The sequence below is a fragment of the Channa argus genome, chromosome 21, assembly GCF_033026475.1.
Source record: "Channa argus isolate prfri chromosome 21, Channa argus male v1.0, whole genome shotgun sequence".
Lineage (NCBI taxonomy): Eukaryota > Metazoa > Chordata > Actinopteri > Anabantiformes > Channidae > Channa > Channa argus.
This window is the reverse complement of record NC_090217.1, coordinates 18,255,080-18,276,905: the sequence shown is the minus strand read 5'-3', so window position 1 is coordinate 18,276,905 and position 21,826 is coordinate 18,255,080. Positions and strand designations below refer to the sequence as shown.

Genomic DNA, 21,826 nt, shown 5'->3' with positions numbered 1-21,826 from the left:
GAGACAGAGGGAGAAGAACTATTCACATGAATCACAGCCATTATTCTCTAGGTGTCACCTCTAATATGTGCTTCTACGTCAACTTGGCCTGACAAATTGAACTCTCTCAAAGTTTGTTTGTTTTAGTCTGGGTAGAAAGACAATAGCTAATAAGAAAAAGAAGTTAAATATGCTAGTGTCTGATTGAAACTAGAACACAGAGACAGCTTTATCGCTGCTGCACAATATGATCACAGCAAGTCACAGAAACTCACTGTTTTTTTTTTTACAAATTACAACAAATGCACAGTCATTCTTTGAGAAGAAATTGGCATCTTGCATCTTTGTGTTTGCTGCAGTTGGAAATGCAATTTGTGTCCAGTGGGATTCAAGTTCGTATTTTTAACAAGATAACACAATGAGTTTCAAGGTGTGGGTGTCAGTCCCTAACAGAATAACATTTTCTGGGCTGGTGATTTGGTGCCTACAGATTTATGGAGATATTACGTTACTGTTTTAATCTCTGACAGAAGGCATGGTCAGCCATAAGGAACATTTATTAAAATTCTACTTTTAAGTGTATATCTAGCGCTTTTGATGTGGTCACAGACTAACCTGATCTAACCCAGACGAATATTACTGAATGTATGAAGCTTTTTAATTGACGCTGGAACAACAGGTTGAGCAGCTAATCCCATTTTGAAGCAAAGATTATTTGGGTGGTGGAGGGATTGGCACTGCTACCTCACAGCTCGAAGACTGTGGGTTTTTCTGTGGTCCCTGGCTGACTGGGGCCTTTCTGTGCATGTTCTCCCCATGCTTGTGTGGGTTTCCACTGGGTACTCCAGTTTCCTCCCACAGTCCAAAGACCTGCATGTTAGATTAATTGTTGACTCAAATTGCCTGTAGGTGTGAGTGGTTGCATGTCTCACTGTGTTGGCCCTGAGATATACTGGAGAGCTGTACAGGGGGTACCGCACCTCTCGCCCTATGACACCTGGGATAGGCTCTAGCCCACCAAGACCCTAACAGGATAAGTGGTTACAGATGATGGATGGAGTAGCTGTTTTACTGGTCAGGAGTAACAGTTGGTCCATCCCTAGATGCTGCAGCTTGTTCCATAGGACTTGTTCAATAAGATTCAATTCAATTCAATTCAACTTTATTTATATAGCGCCAATTCACAACAAAGTCATCTCAGGGCACTTTACAGAATAAAGTCAAGATTATAAAGATATATAAAGAGAACCCAACAATTCCCCCTGGAGCAAGCCATAGGCAACAGTGGAGAGGAAAAACTCCCTTTAACGGAAGAAACCTCCAGCAGAACCAGGCTCAGGGTGGACGGCCATCCGCCTCGACCGGTTGGGGTGAGTGGAAAGGGGAGAGAGAAAAGAACAGAGCAACAAAAGCAACAACAAAACATCTGGCAGATTGGTAGGATCAGTAGCTTCACGCTGGAAGACACACAGCTTCAAAGCCGGGGGACACCTGCAGAAAGGGACAGAGAGAGGGGGACAGAGGAGGACAAAGACAACTACGGGAGAGAACACACAGAGTTAATGACATACAGTGGTGACAATTGCTGGATGAGAGGAGAGGAGAGATGGTCAAGAGGAGGAAAGGAGCTCAGTGCATTGGGGGGTGGGTCCCCCAGCAGTCTAAGCCTATGGCAGCATAACTATAACTAACTATATGCTTTATTAAAAAGGAAGGTTTTAAGCCTAGACTTAAAAGTAGAGAGGGTGTCTGCTTCCCGAATCTGAACTGGGAGCTGGTTCCACAGGAGAGGAGCTTGATAGCTAAAGGCTCTACCTGACATGACATTAAGACTATAATTAGATATAATTAGATATATTTACTATAATTACATTCCATCCTCTGTAATGCTGACAACACTTACATTACAAAACAAAACTTTAGAAGCATCCGTTTCTTGTCATGTTAATATACAAAATATATTTTAGTTTATGACCGATCAAAGGTTTTGCAACGCAGGATATTTTTAAAAGGCAACTTTTGTGGAACAGTTGGTATCACAGCAGTTAGCCATTCTTCACTTTGGCAGAAGCACTTAAGGCAAGTTAGCTTGTCACATTTAATAGTCAGCTCTTAATAGGTGGTAAATTAATAATATTAGTTAGGAGAGCTGCATTAGTGAATTTAAGTTAGGGTCAATTATGCTTTTAAGAGTAGTTTAGAGACTGTGGCAGGGTTCTGTTGTTCTAATTACACCTTTTATTCTCTTTTGATTTGGGATTCACAGAGAACTTCAAAAGTTGACATCAAACTGAATGCCAAAAAATAGCAGGTTTCACTATTTCGGCTCATATTTCCACATAGATACCTTGGACATGGCTTTAGGCTGTTTTTGAAAATTCTGGGAATACCTGGAAGTTCAAAGATGAGGCAGCTGGGCTTCATTTCATCAAGATTATTCATCTGACAACTGAAAAAGGTTATGCACTGTGAGTATCTCTGTAAGGACACTTACATGTTGACTCTTAAGACTGGAGTATATACTCCATATATAGGTGTCAGAAATGCATTCAGTCCTATCCAAAAGTTATGGAATGGCAATGCAAATGTTTTGCTGTACACTGAAGACATTTTGATGTTTTGGATCATCGTCTTGCTACATGATGAAGCCGCTCCCAATTAGTTTGATGTATTATGTTGTTATATGAACAAATCATCATCAATGAGCCTGCCCTAGAGATGAGCGTTACCTCCGCCATCTTTCACAGATTCACAATTTGGATCATGAGCAGATCTTTTCTTCCTCCATACTTTGGTCTTTCCATCACATTGATAAAGGTTCATCTTGGTCTCATCACTCTATAAAACTTTAATAATGAAATTTTGTGGATCATCTCCGTTTTTTAAATTCCAACTCTTCCAATTCTAACTGCTGATGAGGGGTTTACATCTTGTGGTATAGGCCTGTTGTGTTTTGCTGATCTGTTCAATGTATATTGCTCAGTTCACCAGTGATTTCCTACTTTTTCAAAACATTCAAATTGTTGTATCATCTATGCCCAACTTTACCTAATACCTAATCGATTTTCCGTTTTAGACAGCTTAAAAAATTGATCTTTAAGGTTTTAGAGCAGTGGCTTCTTTCCTGGATGGCACATTGGCAATGCCTCCCATTAACTTGCATTCAAGAACAAGTACATTGCATAACAATGCATTGCATACTAAACTTATATGAACATGTCATTTTAAAAAAGAAAAAAGAGCAAAGTGGAGGCTAAAAATGACCAACGAGTTTAAATGAGATAACTCTCAGTCTCAGTCGAAGCCAAGCATTAAGTGCTAGAATCAGCTGGTACTGCATGATATTATAGCTGTATCTGGTATCTATCCACACTGCTGTGTGTTAAATCTCTAAGACACCCACACCGGAGGTTCAAATACACCATTCTATTCACAGCAGCATGGCAACCTCACTGACTGGAAGAGCTTGAAGAGTCAAAGTCAAAATACATTCATTATGAAATATTTTTCAGCGGAGCTGGTCACAATCACATATTACAGTCTCAACTGTATGTGTGTAAAATGTGAAGGCATTAAGGCCTTGGAAAACAGAGAGCCATTGTTGCCTAAGGTGGATATTCTGAAATTGGTCCCATTTCATGGCTCTGTCAGTGACACTGAATTGCTGGCCAATTGACTGCGAGTAAGAGAGGAGGGCTTCACTTGCCTTCAGTAACAAGAGCCCTAGATCTAAAGAAGAATGACTAACACACACACACACAAACACAGACAACAACAGCAACAACACAAATCGCCCACTGCCTGCATGGCCAATCTGTTTTTCCCCCTCTCTGCCTTTTTAATCCTGCCCACTGTCTCATATGGTCCTCCCTTTCATCTTTTAGTCTCACGGTTATCTTACTCTTTATTAACCTTTCCTACATAAACGCCTTCCACCAGCTGCTCTGTTTATTCTCACTTCAGTGACTTGCTGATGAAACCTGTTAGTGAGAGTACTTGCAGTGCAGGCTTTTCCTCACCCATCTCAGCAGGATCAGAGAGCTTGGGAAATGAAATCAAAAGAAAAAAAAATTTCCCCATGATCCATTTGTTTGTAGTTTGACTTCCCCTGTTCTCTGAACACAGATGTTTGTTTAGTCTGAATGTGACTGATGAGTTCGCTCAACTTCAAACATGTACTCTGTACGATTTTTAGTTTTAGAGGTCCATATGTGAACCGTCATCACTTGAGGAGAATTCAAATATTAAACTATAAGGAAAATAACAACATAAATATTTTTTTTAAATCATTTGTCATTGCGTGTAGAAGTCACTGGACTACATGTTGAGATGAGAAAGGAGGAGCTGCTTCGACTGATCTGACACCAAAACCACGCACACTAAAACATGACCGCAGCCCATGATGAATAAAAATGAATACAAGTAATTTACGGAATATTTAACAACATTTACACACAATCTGTTACAGTACCCAGAATTTCCAACACAGCACCTGTTTAGTTTGTCTACAACTAATGATCTGTAGACCTGTGCTTACAACTACAGCAAAGAGAGGAGAACGTATTTTAATTAATATTGAAAAGACTTTAAAGCTGATTGATCACTGGTTATGGTTCTTTCATGGAACAACATTGGAATCCAATTCACAAATCTGACATTAAAGTGCTGCACTTTTCCACCTCCCCACTTGAGTAGAGCGATGGACAAGCATTCACATGTCTGTGGGTAAATGTATCGATTCATTCATTAAAGACTATATTAAAGTGGGCTATATTGCAAATATCAAATGTTCCCTTCATAATGACCCACGTTAATGAGACAGAGATACAATCTATAGGAAATCTTATGTCCATCACATCATCTGACAAAGTCAACATAAACACAGGTTTATGACAGCAGCTGTGTAATAGATCAGATTTAAAACTATGTTTCACTAGAAGTTGTTAATGATTCTACAGATTCAGTACTGTGGACTTACAGAACGCCACAAGTAGGGTACAACTGACATACCAAACACAAAAACTATAGTGGATACATCTGTACATACATAATTAACAAGTAAAATACAGCATTGTGAAATGTATGTAAATCACATCGATTAGGCACAGTTCACTAAAAGATACTTCAAAGCTTTTGCAGAGAGAGAGAATTCTGAAGTTCTGCTTTGAATCCCTGTCATTTAGCAATTTAAAATTATGTGGAGTAATAGTAGTAATCTGACAGCTGATTTTATTTAATAATTTCTGATTTAATAAATGGTAAATTAAATGGTCTGCACTTATATAGTGCTTTTCTACCTATTGGCACTCAAAGTGCTTTACACTGCTTCTTATTCACTTATTCACACTCACAATCGCACACACACTCATACACCGATGGGGGAGCTGCTATGCAGCTGGCCAACACTCACCAGGAGCAACTAAGTTGGGGTTCAGTGTCTTGCTCAAGGACACTTCGACATGTGACTGGAGGAGTAGGGGATTGAACCAACAACTGTGAGATTGGTGGACAACCGCTCTACCTTCCTGTGCCACAGTCGCCCTAAATAAAGCCACTGCTTAAGGAAAAGGGGATTTAATTTGATTCTAATCGCAATAACCAAAACAAAAAAGAAGAAGAAAAAGAAAACATTGAATTCAATTACAACTACAAGTACAACTAAGCTTATTATTCAGAGAATACATTTTACAGTAACTGCTGAGTGCTAGAGACACAACCCATGACATACACATTATTCACCCACAATATCATTTGCAGAGTGTTGCATAGCAGCTCATCAGGCAATTCACACAGTCCCGACATTTTAGGTTTGTGGAATTCACTAAGCACTTGAGAAGCAGCAGGCTGTTGACTTACCTGAGAAGTAGTTACTTTGTTAGATAGGTGGGTTTTACCTTTTATAGTGCAAAAGTAAAGGAACAGCGTGACTTGTTTGCTGTCTTTCGAAGTCACATGAGAAGATCAATATCTTAGACAAATAAAAAAAAATTACTGACAATGCACCCACTGCATGGAAAACTGGATTCTTTTCAAGAAAACCTTAGGGAAGCAGTTCTTAATCTATTTTAGGAGGAAAGTTGCTATTGATCTTCTCATCTGATCACATCAAGATGGCAACCAAGTGCACGAACTGTTCACTGAATCATACAACAGCTAAAAAGACATTCTGCATGCAACTATTCTTGTATTGGGTGGTTGCAGTGGTGGTTTTAGTCATTGCCAATAGCAAACTAGTATTTAAAGCATCAAGACTGATGAAGAAGCTAAAGTCAAAGCAGCTTTTCCATTGATGAAACAGATTATTACCTTGTGAGGGCCTCTACTGGCTTGTCAGGGTGGATAAGCTTTCCACAATTCATGCTAGAATAAAAAAGAATAAAAAACGGAGAAAGAATAACAAAATAATAGGAACTCAAACTCTACAACATTTACATTCACTCTTGTAACGATAGAAATAATATCAAATCAAAAAAATTAGAGTAGAAAAGGTAAACAAAAAAGTGAATACATTTATTTCAAGTTAGGTCATGAAGGTCAAGCGAAATATCTGAATGAGTCCATGTGGAAGCAAGAAGTTTTTTGATCAAACTGAAAAAAATCCTTGCTCTTCTAAATCCCAAACTAATAGTGCTACCCTCCAGACTATCTGGCTATTAATTTACAGGCATGCTATTTTTCCATCAGATATGGCTTTTATCAACCCATCGGGCCACTGCGGGCCCCTCATTAACCCAACATCATGGGTGAGTCCAACCATTTTCAATTGTTTTCCAATCTTCTGATCATTGTGTTTGTACAATTAGACAACTATAGATATTTGAGCATAATATGTTAATGATTACATGGGGAACCAGAAAAAAAGAAAGAAAGAAAATGTCTGTTTTAAAAAAGGGGTCTGATTTGAGGCAGAAGAATGCAAGACATCTTTGGAAAATGTTCAGCCAAACTTCTTAGGACAGGGTAAGCAGTAAGCTATTAACAAAGCATGAGGGATATGAAGAGAACAGATATTAGTGTGTTGGACATATTGCAAAAGAAGAAAAAAATGGGAACTAGAGAGTCATTAATAAAAGCAAGAGCTGCAGAGGCGTATGGTCCATCCTAATAAGATAAGTAGAGAGAAACCTACCCTAAGGGAAAAAAAGCAACTTCCTGTATGTGTATGTTAAGAATATCTTCATTTAAAGTTCTCCTCAGTGAGTGACATTTAAATAGGTGAATGGCTGTGGAGCACTGACCATTAAATGCAGTGCAGATGGAAAAATCTAATTTTCATTAGTGACAAGACAAGGCCAAAAATGACTGAGGTGATGCTGTGAGCTAAATGTCAGTCTTACACTGCAAAGCCGCACACCCCCACCCCTTTTTTTTAGCATATATATGTTTACATTTTGGCCTGATGGCAGCATCAAATTATGCTGATTTATCTGTTAGCTGTTAGTTTACAATGTACCCAATAATCTACAACCACCGCTGGATTGCTTTGATACAGAGGAAGCATTAAAAATGGGATTATTCTGGACGGGCTCTGGGTTTTTAGGGACTGTTTTTGTTCTGTTTTGTTTCTGTTTTCTGTGTGCCTCTTCAAGTTTCACAACCTCTGCTCCAGAGGAAGATATCAAGAATACTACAGGTTACATCCCCATGACATTTTGTGCAGATAGTTTGTTTTTAACATATCTGTAAAGCACACAGCTACAAACACGAGCTCTATGTGCCAGCAAGTCTACAATTTATTTCGACTGAACTTTAAAGCAAAGATACTTTCCTTTTACTCGTCATCTTCATGGAAGTCAGGGCAAAACAAGGTGAGGCTTTCATTAGCAGTATCGCCTCACTTAAACACCTTTCTTCATGACTTTCTCACCTCCGCTCTGCTCTACATTTAAAACTTTAAAAATACAAAACTTTGCACACCTCATTTACATAATTCACACTCACACGGACACCTCAGCACTCCTTAACAGGGGAGAGGAGATAATTGGGATAGCAGATGAATGGGGTGTGTGTGCGAAAGCAACGGAGATTGAGTGTGCTAGAGAGAGAGAGAGAGAGAGAGAGAGAGAGAGAGAGAGGGTGCTATCTTGGTTGCACAGTTCAGGGAGCAGAGCAGATTGAAATACCATTCTGATGACTCTTTTGGAGGTGGAGCAAGGAATTGCTGCATTATGTTTGTCTCTCTCACAAGCTGTGGCCCTAAATTTCATTTCAGCCCTGTCATTCTGACTTTTTTGTTGTTTATCTCTTGAAAAGCAGAGAGTAGTTTCATTTTGAAAATTGTATGTGTTTCCTGAAATGGATCCTATTTCAGAGCTGATTGGTAGGGCACATGCAACAAGTCAGTGGTTCCAACAGCTGAGAGCAAATTAAGGAAAAATATTCAAAGAGAATTTGGGTTTGCTTTTGTAAAGTGCATAGCACAGCTGACATAAATACATCATACAAAGAGAGACAAAGATGGATTTCAGAGACAGACAGCAGATCACAAAAAATAGAGGACAGGACAGGAGAGGACAGATAAAAATCGAGTAATGGACAAAGTGATGCAAGGAACTGATAGAATGACTGACCTACACATGATTAAAAGCAATAGGAGATAGAAGCATGTGCAGTCTGGCAGTTGTCGGCAGCACTGTAAAATTTCTAGACAGTTACTGACTTTGTCGACCAGTCCAGCATGAATCCAGAACTTATTTCAAAGATATTGGTCATCAGAATTCAGGCATAAATAAAATAATAAAAGAGTGTGCAGGTTACCTGGCATAGTGAACCTTATTCAGACTTCACAGTATTGTTTTTGATGAAACTTTCTTTCCGAACATTAAAAACTGACCTAAATCTTATGTGCATAAATTAATTTGCAAAACTAGACAGACCATCTGAGAAGGACTGTCCTGACCCAACTTGACCAAGTAAGCATATATTTGACTATATTATAAAACCTGATCCAAAATCCATTGACAGCAACAAAAATAGAACACGACTACTGGCACCAGAATGATGTGCTAACAGTAAGTTTTATAACATGGACTGACATTTGATTTAGATCTATCTCTGCTCCAGTCCCAGTGAAGTCTCAGTTTCCTAAAAGTGAGTGGGCCTGTGAAGACCTCTAGCTGGCATCAGTCGAGTTAAAGGTGAATCGTCTCGGTCTAGAATGAGGATTCTGCTCCTGATAGCCATTCATTCACTTTGATCAAGAAAAACATTTTCCCATATTCAAAATGCTTAGCAAACAGTCACAGCTAACCTTTGTTTTCACTAAGGCTATCACAATACTGTAATTTATTACTTTAATAAAGCTGCTGAAAAATATGTACCATATGATTTTAAAACTCACAGAAAAAATAGACACAATGTTAAGGGCATAACATTTTTGATTATTTTTGTGAGTTTGCATTATGATAATGTAAGCTGTTTGTCACTGTCATTAAAAGTCGATTTGCTTAATCTTCTGTCTGTTGCTATATTGTTTTAGAGAAGTTATACATTTTCTCTTTAGATCAGGTCTAAATAACAATATGATCTTAGAAATTAAGTAAAGTTAATATAAGATTCCTGTGCACTGCACTGTGAAACATATCAGAAATAAAGTGGACTCAAGTCAGCTTTTCTAGTTTATTTAATGTAAATAACTACATTTAAGTGTATAATTTTCTTTTTTAAAATTGAATTGTTCTAACATGAGTCCTTTCAACCTGAAATGATAAGTTGCAACAAATAAACTACTCAGAGTTCCCTCAAGTCAGTACATAAAGTTTTAAATAAAGAAATAAAACTACAGACTTTTTATAAATAATAAATAATGATGTTAACCATGATGAAGGATAGTGTTGAATTCAGTCTCTGCCTGCAGACACATTAACATTTCGCAAAGACACTGGGAGCAGCCTTAGATAATGTCTTTATTCTGATTCTGGTACAAAATAATTTCAGTTGTGCCAGCTGGAAGTACTTTGTGTCAGCATAAAAACAAGTTCTTTAAACCATTAAATATCAAAAGAAATAAAATATATGTTTTGACTGGCCATGTAATTAAATAGCAGAATCAACTTCATATCTGGAGTTTACTTAACTGAGTTAGATTTACATTTTCAAAACTGATGAACTAATAAATCTAAATTCAGTTAAATAGTTTTTCCAAGCAGGAGGTGAATTATGTTTTTAAGTTTAAAAAAACCTGAAATGGTTTCCAGGTTGGTCAAAGTATTTTCCTATTAGCTGAAAATCTGCTTTGTGAGATTCATCATATAAATCTACCTTCAATTTCTTTTATAAATGTAAACTGCAGTTGACTGAGATTTAATAAATTGTGAGAATCTCCAAAAAGCGCACTCTGTTAATTGTTGTAAGAAATAAAGTTAAATTTAGATTTAACAAAACAAAGGAAATGTAGTTTACTATATTAGCAGGTACAAAAATAAGACCCAACTAAAATAATTCTTTAAAAACACCAACGAAACCTTTAATACAGCTCTAATGTCTAACTCCTTAGTGTACTTGATTGATCCTGTCCTTATTTGTTAGACTCACAATTTCCTTTAAAAGACAAAAAAAAAAAAAAAAATGTAAAAAAATTTTTATGTAATTAAAAAAAATTAACACACACATAATAATGTACAATGTACATAGAGACACAAAGGCAGCTTAGTATAAGCGAAGGAGTAGACAAACAAAAGAAACACACATACGGCTGTGGCACTGTGAACATGTGTAGTGTAGATCCTCAAACGGAAATGATTATCCCAAGTATATTGTGGGTAAAACACAACCACAATCCTGCTTTGTATGAAACCCCTACCTACAGGGAGCTCAGACAACATCAACTCTGCAGAAGCGGCATTGAAAACAGATTCTAACATGCTACATTTATATGTTGTGAAAACCCGACAGGATTTGGGGCGATGAACAAAGTCTGGATTGTGATAAGCACAAAGTAGTTTTGCTCAGTGTTCGGTATTTGTGCTGCTGAGAGCTGCAGACTGTTAAAGCTTTGTTAAAGCCTCACAGCTGCATGGACTCATACATTAACAGTGTCTGTTACATGCAAAAGACCAGACCTCAGATAGTCAAGAGCTTTAACATGGCTCCAAACAATGCAGCCAGTCCCCCACAGCACCAGTGCTAAAGCCACATTGCTGCAAAAAGAAGATGTACTGTACTTACACTGAACCACCGAGAAAGTTTTGTCACCCTTCACATCTAAACACTGTGGAGTCTACTAATAACATACCTTATATAAATGTCATCAACACAAGAAGAGGCTTCCAGACATTGCTGTTTTGTAACTATTGCTTTTTCTTCCTATATATAGTCTGTTGAGAATTTAGTCGGTACACCGGGCTAAAATGAACGTGCTCAGATCCAACAGTTGTACAATAAATCCTTCTTATAAACACGTGTCAATTCCACTGTTTGACCCCTTAGGAAAATGTACTTTTTGTTGCATTCAGGTGATGAAACTAATACAATGCAAACATTCAGATGCTGCTCATAGTTGTTCCATTAACTTTGTCCACACAGCTAAATAATGTAATTTAATTCAAACTTTTTTAGTTTTTTGTTGCTGTTGATGATTCAAATTTAGTTGTTTGAAGGGCTGCAGCCATTCTCCACGACTGCAGAGGGTCATGTTTGTTATGGTGTGTCTCCACGAGCTTTATATTGTTGTCCTGTGTTAATAAGTGTTTGAGGTCATGTTTTTACAGTGTAAGAAGTCTTAATACTACTTACACTTAATTTACATGTTACAATAATATTCTTATCAGCTCTCATCCTGACAAAATCAAATTCATGGGAATCGTTCCACCTACTAAATGTAGGTACGTCCATTTTCCAATCAGCTTACTGCTTATGGTGCTGCTAAGAGGGACGTGTGCAAGTGTGACAACTATAATTATTAAATGTGGGATTTCAAAACAATCTTTGTTTTGGTAACAACAAAAGTAATGTTGTAACAAGTTGTTTTTAGAGTGTGTAACTGAAATATTATTACTGGAATTTTTTAAAAACTATTCTTTTTTAGACTTTAGTGACAATGATTTTCAGGAGAGTGTGCATTTCATAAATCCACTTGCTTCATTTGTTTGGAATTTGGCCTGGAAAACAACTTGTATGTGTATAGTGACACGGTTAAGGTACCTACAATACTGTGTATGAGGCTCCCTCATGACTCCTGACTTCTCCTGGCACTATTCTGACTGCTGTCCCTTTCTGAGTCATATCGCCTGAGCCACCTGCGTCATTCTGATGATGTAGTTTGGTTTTAAATTATCAGGTTATAAATGGCACAAATACTAATTCCACTATCATCAGTAGCCCCAGGTCCATCTTCCTTGCCAGGGGTGCTGTCATTAAAACCTCTATTATCAAGGAAAATGCTAATCTGCACTAAACCTTATGTTCTCTATTAAACTTGTTGTCATATTTGCTCTACCAGTTTTCCATGACGTTTTAAGTCAGACAGTGTTGTGTGGTTGTGTCACAGTGCATAGAGACTTACTGTTCGTTTACAACAAAGATGCAGTTGTCTTGGGAGGGGACACCTGACACTGGGTGTTTACAGGTCACCTTTCGCTCATTGTGACTGAAGGTTGAAAGAAAGGAGAAAAAAAAATTAGTAAAACAACACAACAGTTCATATGTGATTTTTCACGCATGTCAAAATATCACAGCAGAAAAAATATTACCTTAAACGCTTGGAAAAAAAACCAAAAAGCAAAACAAAACAAATCAGCTCCCTGCAGAACACTTCACAGTCACACTCTAAATACACTCAGTCACACACCTGTTGCTGTGGGTAATGCTGAACTTCAGCATATTGTCGCTTTGGAAACTCTACTTTGAAATCGTTCTTCTCCCAAACTGTAGGTACAGCAGTCCACAACAGACTCGACAGTTTCAGAGTGAAAACACCAAATGGCCTCCCATCTCTACACACCCTCTCTCCTTCTCTGCCCCACTGGTTCTTCGCTTATCCATTGCTCCTGTTTGTTCTTTCTCCCTTTATCTTCTTCTGTCTTTTGTTTGTGCCATTTCCCCATTTTGTCTTGTTTCATTGTCATCAGACCTAAAAATCATGAGTTAATTATTGATTTATATTAAATCCAATTATTCAGTATTTAAATGATGAAGCAAAAGATCAAAAAAATCATCACCTACAGATACCAGAAACTTCCAAACTACGGACATTGAGGTCAGTGTACTCGCATTTATCAATAGAAAATTAGATCTACTTGTCACACTTCACGACGAAATAAAAGAACTCTGAACAAGTCTAGAATTTGCTCAAAACAACATTGAAAAGTTAGAACAGTCAAATAACTCACTCCAAACTACTGTCAAGACATTCAATGAAAAAATGGACAAACGAAAAAATACAAAAAGGTGTTGGAAAGTATTTTGATTTGATTTGATTTACATTCAAACTAGAAGCATGTGTGACAACTTGATATTCTCCGGCATCACAGAACAACCATCCGACAACCCCGAAGCACTGATTAAAGAATTAATGAAAACACAACTCAAACTTGCACCGGACACAGTCAATCACATCACCTTCCACCCCGCGTTCACCGTCTCGGATCACATTCGAACAGAACACGCAACCTATCATCGCCAAACTGGAACAGTATAAACACAAAGAACTGATTAAGAGCAAAGGACAAGAACTAAAAGGAACCAAATAGGGTCTCCATTTCCATATTGCCACGCAAAATAAACGAACGGCGTAAAATACTCTATCCCATCATGAAACAACACAGACAAAACATCAAACGTGCATCCCTGACAGTGGACAAACTGTACATCGAAGGACAACTCTACTGCAACTCCAGCATCACTCCATGGCTTTTCTAACAAACACAACATTTATCAAACACCGACTAACACATCAGAAATAACCAAGCCTCCACCACCATTCGGATCAGATAAATATACATATACCACTGACTTGAATTCATACAGATTCAAAATGCCCTTCCTGCCTTAATGTCTCCCTCCTTTTTGTTACCCTATGTTTGAACATATATACACTTGTTTGTTTCTCTGTATTATTGTTTTATCACTTCTACCTCACACTTACTTATTCACACTGGACAATATGTATTCTCATTCTCATTCTCATCACATAATTTAAATTAAGCTTCTTAACTTACAACCAACCATATAGTCAATTAAACTAGTATCATGGAATGTGCGTGGCTTCAGAACCCAAACAAAAAAACTTAAAATCCTTAATAATCTGGCTAAGCTAAAAGCTGATAAATGCTTCTTACAGGAAACACATTTGAACAATTCGGACATGCCAAACCTAACAATTAAACATTATTTAAACATTATTCTCATGAACATATAATAGCAAGCAAAGAGGTGTTAAAATTAATAAAAACATCCCATTAGTCCTCAACACACCAGTGGTTCACTCAGAAGGAAAATTTTTATTTGTAAAAGCATCAATTAATCACACAAAGCTCACACTTGTTAACATTTACGGTCCAAACAATGACGATCCATCTTTGTTCCATAATCTATTTTCATTATTATGTGACTCAACAAACATCATTATCACTGGAGACTTTAATACTGTCATAAACCCCCAAAATTGATCGCTCAAATACATCTGGCAATACAAGAAATTGGCACTCTACAGAAATAATAAAACAATATATGAATTACAATGGACTCAGTAACAGCTGGAGAGTAAATAATCCCAAATCTAGAGAACATACTTACTTTTCCCCTCCACATCAGACTTTCTGCAGAATTTATTTTTTCCTTATCAATAACTCACTCACCCAACAAGTAAAACCACATTGGGTGAATTGAAACCACATTTCACACAATCATAATCAGTGACCACGCACCCATCTCACTCACACTAAACATCCAAACCCATATTAAACCACGCACACGATGTCGTTCCAATTCATCATTACTCCAAGACACTGAATTGGATAATCTCAGAAAGAGAGAGTGGGCATCCTTTCTGGAAATTAACAACTCTATGGATACCAAACCATCAGCACTATGGGAAATAAGCAAACTGGAAGAAAACATTAAAGAATTAACAAACTCACAGTCCATTAATCCCAGTGAACAAACACAAAATGATTTAAACTATTATAAAATGCAATATGACATCCATAAGGAACTCCACAGCTCAAACTGTCAACAATCCACAGGCTATGTATAACGTCTTTCAAAACTTCTACAGTACCCTATACTCCTCTGTACATAGGGTAATAAGTCAGATATAGACACCTTTTTAAACAAGCTCCAACTGCCAACACTATCCCGAGAACATGTGAACAGCTCAGATGCACCACTCACCACTGATGAACTACATAAAGCACTTATTAAAATGCCAAATAATAAATCACCTGGTCCGGATGGATTTCCAGCAGAATTCTAAAAACACTTCTGGCAAATCTTGTCACCATTATTTTACAGAGTAACCACGGAAATAAATCTACCTCAACAATACCTACACACGAATACATCTATCATGACCCTTCTACTAAAATCCAACAAAGACCCAACCCATCCTTCCAGTTACCGTCCCCTCTCACTTATCACCACAGATTTAAAGATCATCGCCAAAGCACTAGCTACTAGAATAGAGACTCCCATCATAGTCCGCCCAGACCAAACAGGATTCATCAAAAACAGGAACCCATCAGACAATGTCCGAAGACTATTTAACTTAATCACCCTGTCACAACAAAAACAAACTAAAACCATAATTTTATCATTAGACACGTAAAAAGCATTTGATAAAGTTAACTGTGTATTACTTTTCAGCATCCTTCACAAGTTTGGTTTCGGAGGGTCTTTCACTTGATAAAAAAGCTATACACTGCACTCAGGGCCACTGTAATCACAAATTGGGACACCCAGAGAGTTTTACACTCTCACTTACACACTCTCATTCACTCTCACTCACTCTCTCCAGCTTTATTGATCAATTTCAACTATAACCCTATATTAAAAAAATAGAAGGCGATCTCAGATGCTGGAAAAACTTCCACTTTCACTCATTGGACGAATTGCCACAGTAAAAATGAAAATCTTACCAAAAATCAACTATTTGTTGTCAATGCTCCCTACAGCTCCCACAGATAATTGATTTAAATCACTTGACTCACTAACATCTAATTTTACTGGAAAAACAAGAAACCTAGAATCTCACTGAACATTACAAAAGAAAAAAATCGAAAAGGTGGCCTTGAAGCACCTAATTTCCAACAAAGCACCTAATTTCCAACACTACTTCCTAGCAACATAAAAAGCATTTACCTAGTCATTTACCAGGCAAATACCTAGTCAGATGGATTCAAAAGGATAATTACAACAACGTATGGATAGACCTAGAACCGAATCAATATAAACCCGCCTCCTTTTGGGAAGTCCTATGTTTTGTTGAGCCATCCCTCCACCTCCTTGATAAGTTTTCCTAAACCTAACCAATCCATGAAACTAATCTTGTTGTAACAGTTTCATAGTAATTTTGTATCACAACAGACATTGGGCCATTGCCAGTACAAATAAATAAATAAATAAATAAATAAATACTTTTTTTCAGTAAATGTGAATTGCTAGGAACTGCACTATGATTATTTAAATCTTATCTATCTGATAGACTTCAATTTGTTTATGTTAATGATGAATCCTCCATGCACACAAAGGTTAGCTATGGAGTTCCACAAGGCTCTGTGTTAGGACCAATACTTTTTACTTTATATATGTCTCCTTTAGGCAACAATTTTAGAAAACTCTCCATAAATTCCCAATGCTATGCTGATGATACCCAGCTATAACTACTTATGGAACCAGATGAAAAAATCAGTTAATTAAGTTTCACGCATGCCTACAAGACATAAAGGCCTGGATGTCCCACAATTTTTTACTTCTAAACTCAGACAAAACTAAAGTCATAGTATTTGGGCCTAAAAATCTCAGAGATATAATGTCCAACTATACCGTTACTCTAGATGGCATAAATCTGGCCTCTGTTACTACTGCAAGGAACCTTGGAGTTATTTTTGACCAGGATTTGTCCTTTACCTCACATATAAAACAAATCTCTATAACAGCTTTCTTCCACCTACAAAACATTGCCAAAATTGGGAGCATCCTCACTCAAAGTGATGCCAAAAAAACTAGTCCATGCATTTGTTACCTCTAGGTTGGACTACTGTAATTCCCTACTTTCAGGATGCCCCAGTAACTCCCTAAAGAACCTGCAATTAATCCAAAATGCTGCAGCAAGAGTGCTGACTGGAACTAGCAAGAGAGATCATATTTCACCTTCACTAGCTTCTCTCCATTGGCTTCCCATTAAATCTAGAATAGAATTTAAAACCGTGCTTCTTACATATAAAGCTCTGAATGTTCAGGCTCCATCATATTTAGAAGACCTCATAGCACCATACCATCCCAGTAGACCACTTCGATCTCAGAATCCAGTCCTACTTGTGGTTCCCAGAATTTCCAAAGGTAGAATGGGAGGCAGAGCCTTTAGCTATCAAGCTCCTCTCCTGTGGAACCAGCTTCCAGTTCAGAAGCAGACACCCTCTCTACTTTTTAACCCTCTCTCCTCTCCTCTCAACCCATAATTTTCACCCCTGTATGACATTGATTCTGTGTTTTCTCCGAGAGTTGTCTTTCTCCTTCTCTGTCTCCCTTTCTCTGTCCCTTTCTGCAGGTGTCCCCAGCTTTGAAGCTGTGTGTTTTCCAGTGTGCAGCTACTGGTCCTATCAACCTGTCCGATGTTTTGTTGTTGCTTTTGTTGCTCTTTTTCTTTTCTCTCTTCACTTTCCACTCACCCAAACCAGTCAAGGCAGATGGCCGCCCACCCTGAGCCTGATTCTGCTGGAGGTTTCTTCTGTTAAAGGGAGCTTTTCCTCTTCACTGTTGCCAAGGGCTTGCTCAAGGGGGAATTGTTCGGTTCTCTCTATACATCATTATAGTCTTGACTTTATTCTGTAAAGTGCCTTGAGATTACTTTGTTGTGAACTGGCGCTATATAAATAAAGTTTAAATGAATTGAATTGAATAGATTCAAGGGATGTTAATATTGCCTGTGTCAATCTCTATTCTGACCATAGACATCTCGATGACACATAGTGAAAATTTAAATCATTAATTTTCATCCACCTGAATCCTTTAATAAACTCAGTTGGCTGTTTTCACAACCACATCTGGGGATGCCAGATGTGCTGGGAGTCAGGGGAAGTAGGGGAAGGGGCTTCTCCTGAGTCCATCCAGCCGTGCAGCACCATTAATGGGATCACTATGCGACTCTAGTGCCCAATAGCAGGAGGAGTGTTTTGCAGGTCTGCCAGAACACAGGGACGTTAAGAAACAGAGAAAAGTGTGCATCAATATCTGCATAGATGCCAAAAAATAAAAAACTAGTACAAGTACTGATTATTTTTCTGTTTTATAAATGAAATACACACACTTTAGGCTGACAAAAATAAAGCAAACCATATCAGCCGCATACTGTGATTATGTGATGTCTTTTTTAAGCATGTAAAAAAACTAGAGAAATAGAAGAACCAGAAACCTATCTGCCGCTGATAACAAGACAGCACAGCAGTAGTGAATAAACTATCACGGTGGCTTTCAACAAGCTTTCACCTTCAACTTATAGCAGCATTTCAAACCAGAGGCATCATTATACTGTGTATGAGATATGCAGTCAGAAAAATCACAGTGAAGTATCAAGCCAGGAGACTTGAAATGCGCTGCGTCTTATCCTATTTTAACTTTAGTCACATCTCTGCAGCACTGCACAGCCTGATGTAGCTCTGATGAGACAGAAATGATTGTGTGAGTCACCTTGAGTCATAAAACCAACCGGTTCATTTCCCAATAATCACCAGACAGATATTTAAACACGAACAGCAACAGGCAGCAGCAATAACGACCTTATAAATATCACTTTTACTATCGGTGTCAAATATCACATCCTTTGTAATACTGCTACACAAATGCATAACCACATTATTGTTTAATAATGTAATTATTTGTTACTATTGATGCTCCAGGAGCGCCACTATTTGACCCCATGCTAACAACAGCATCTGTATTGAGGATACAGGAACATCATCAATAAAGTGCACAATATCTTGCACTAGAGTTGAACCCTGGTCTCCTGTGGAAAATTGTGTATCTTCTTGTACCATCCACCACCCTATGAGACTTTTTGACTTAATATTCAACATAATTGTTTTAGGTAGCAAATATTTGAAGCGTTGGGGGCGTTTCCATTAAACTACATTGAAAAGCTCAAAGCGTCAATCACCACAAATAGTTACCCTAATAAGTACCCAAATACTGAAAGGACTGGACAAAGCGGTTCTTTTTGACACGTCAGGAATGAGAATGGACTGCTTTTTTAAAGCTGAACCAGTCTTATGATATTAGACAACTTTCAGCATTGGCATTAGGATATCATAAATCAATGATGAGTGATCAGTGATCAATGATAAGCTACAGAATCATCAGATGTGAATGTTAATTCCTTGGACAGCTAATTGTCAACAATGTTACAAAACTACATATATGTTTGCCATTAAAATGAGAAGGAGAAAGGCAACTCTTTCTGGGTTCCAGCTTCGCTTTGATCATAATCCTCAACTGCAAACACAGTTTTAAGCAGCAAACTAATGTGAGTGTACATCAGCAACACACCGGCCTGACCACCCCCTACAACATGACAGGCCTTAGTTTCAGTTCGTGCATCAGTCAACAATTTCCCTTCAGGAAGAATCCAAAGCTGCTCTCAGCTGGTAGTTATTAAGTTGCTTCAAGGAATGGGCCATTGTACAACAGAGAGCAGAAAATAAAGAGACACATGGAGACAAGAGAGAAAAAAATGGGAGGTGAGAAATAAACTGTAAAGGGAGGCCAAGACGAGAGAGAGAAAAACAAATAAGTGAAATAAACAGAGGAAACCGAGAGCCAATACACGGCTGCTTCCTGGTTTGGAGCCAAAAAACTTCAATTCAAAAATAATCACATAAAAGTAGGGTGGTAAACAGAATGGGAGGGGTATTAAGATGTTGTGTGTCTATGAAGGGATGACAATTTAAAACAACAGCCTACTGATATCAGATGTGACAGACCAAAAAACTATTGGACAATTCTGGTGCCTGAATCATGTGTTCATACAATGGTTGTTGTATTAGAATAACAAGCAAATGCATGTAATTCCTGCAGCGTTTTAGGACAAACAGAAAGATTGAGTAACCATATTGGTTACTCAATCTTTCTGTGTTTGTCAACCTTTCACTACACTGTAAAGGATTTTCCAGCCCTATGTACATACTGTATCCAGCAGCCACTTTTACCAAGAAATAATATGCCTCAATCCTGACATAACACATATTACTATAACTCCAAGAAGTGCAAATGTCAAAGCTGTTAAATGGGTGATGAGAGATGAAAAAGAAATGAGAAAACTTCTTTAGTACTGGATTTTTCATATTTCTTCTAACCTCTGAGCATGAACTCTTTCTAGTCAACCATGTAAAACCCTTAACAATAGTTGCTGTAAATGTAATTTTACATTCTCACAGTTTGTTCTGCTGCACAGCAAATGACACCTGCAACACACACACATACACACACGCAAACATACGTTATAAATTCAACAAGATTAACATCCGAATACCAAGCTGAACTTTTAATAAACTGTATACACTGGATACACATCACACAACATCAGGTTTCATGGTGGAACACAAAAACACATATGCACATTAACTCTCACACACACATGCACACAAACACACACAATTTATCATCTTCGAACAATATGAAATGCGAAATGTCAGCAAATGTTTATGACTAAATGCCATGTGAAAAAGCTCCTCTGTGGTCAATGTGTGTGTGTTTGCATGTGTCAGTATTCACAGCCTGGCTATGGCTCTTCTCTTCTCCACTTGCAGATTGGCTGTCATTGACTGTTTCTCCCTCAGGCCACTAACCTTTCAAAAAGGCCACCAGCACTGACAGCACATCCCCTACTCTTCAATTTCTTCCTTACACTCAGTCCCTCCATATCACAGCTCTTAGTTTTCCCTTCATATATTACATGCTCCACCAACATTTTTCCCTCTGATTTGCCCCTTTACCCTCTGAATTGGGTCTTTCTGGATCTGCCAGTACTTCGGCTGATTCTCCTGATCCCTTCTGACCCTGCTAACAGCCTGTTTCTCTCTGGTCCCTCCTCTTCTGCTTTGGTACATGTCTTACATAGTGTCTAACCCTAAAAATACTGCACTGCCTTTTTGAAATAAAGGTTGGTCTTTTGAATCATTTTCTATCAACTGTTTTTGTTTACCAAAATTCTTTTCCATCACATCCTTACATTCTATCATCTACTATGCTAATGACACATAGCTCTTCAATGTCTCACGTTTCTGTATGTCTCTGTAATGTGACTGTAATCTCTCCAAGACAAACATTCTGCTCTTCACAGCCAGCCTCAGCATCATACTAAGATCTTCAGTAATTGCCCTGCAAAGCTTTGTAAAAATCCAGGGGAGGGATCAATGTTTTTGACCAACTAAGCTTTACTGACTGCACCTCCTCCATCTCTCTTGGACAGGCGCATTTGCCCTCTACAATATCAGAAAGATCAGACGCTAACTTTCTCAATATGCAAACTAACTCCTTATGCAGGCACTGATCAGATCTCGTCATGACCACTGCAATACTCTGTTCACAGGGGCATAAGTACCTAACCACTGCAGAATATCCAAATTGCAGCTGCGCATCTTATTTTTAATCAGCTAATGCCATTACAGCCTCCCAGAACTTCAAATTCGTTGGATTA

At 38.0% G+C, this 21,826-nt stretch overlaps 1 protein-coding gene across 26 annotated transcripts in view; it reads right to left on the bottom strand.

The window, feature by feature from the left end:
- Positions 1–21,826, bottom strand: part of plekha5 (pleckstrin homology domain containing, family A member 5) — a 220,552-nt gene that overhangs the window by 65,102 nt on the left and 133,624 nt on the right. For 23 of the 26 annotated variants that reach the window (XR_010911952.1, XR_010911955.1, XR_010911956.1 and 20 more), the window contains 2 exons: positions 12,482–12,565; positions 6,286–6,339 (listed from right to left, as the gene is read on the bottom strand). Coding sequence is in view for 19 of the 26 variants with exons in the window: in XM_067489761.1 (XP_067345862.1) it covers positions 6,286–6,339; positions 12,482–12,565 (138 nt within the window). In the remaining 7 variants the exon portion in view is untranslated. The remainder of the gene's footprint in view (positions 1–6,285; positions 6,340–12,481; positions 12,566–21,826) is intronic. The other 3 variants (XM_067489763.1, XM_067489771.1, XM_067489775.1) reach the window with 1 other exon arrangement.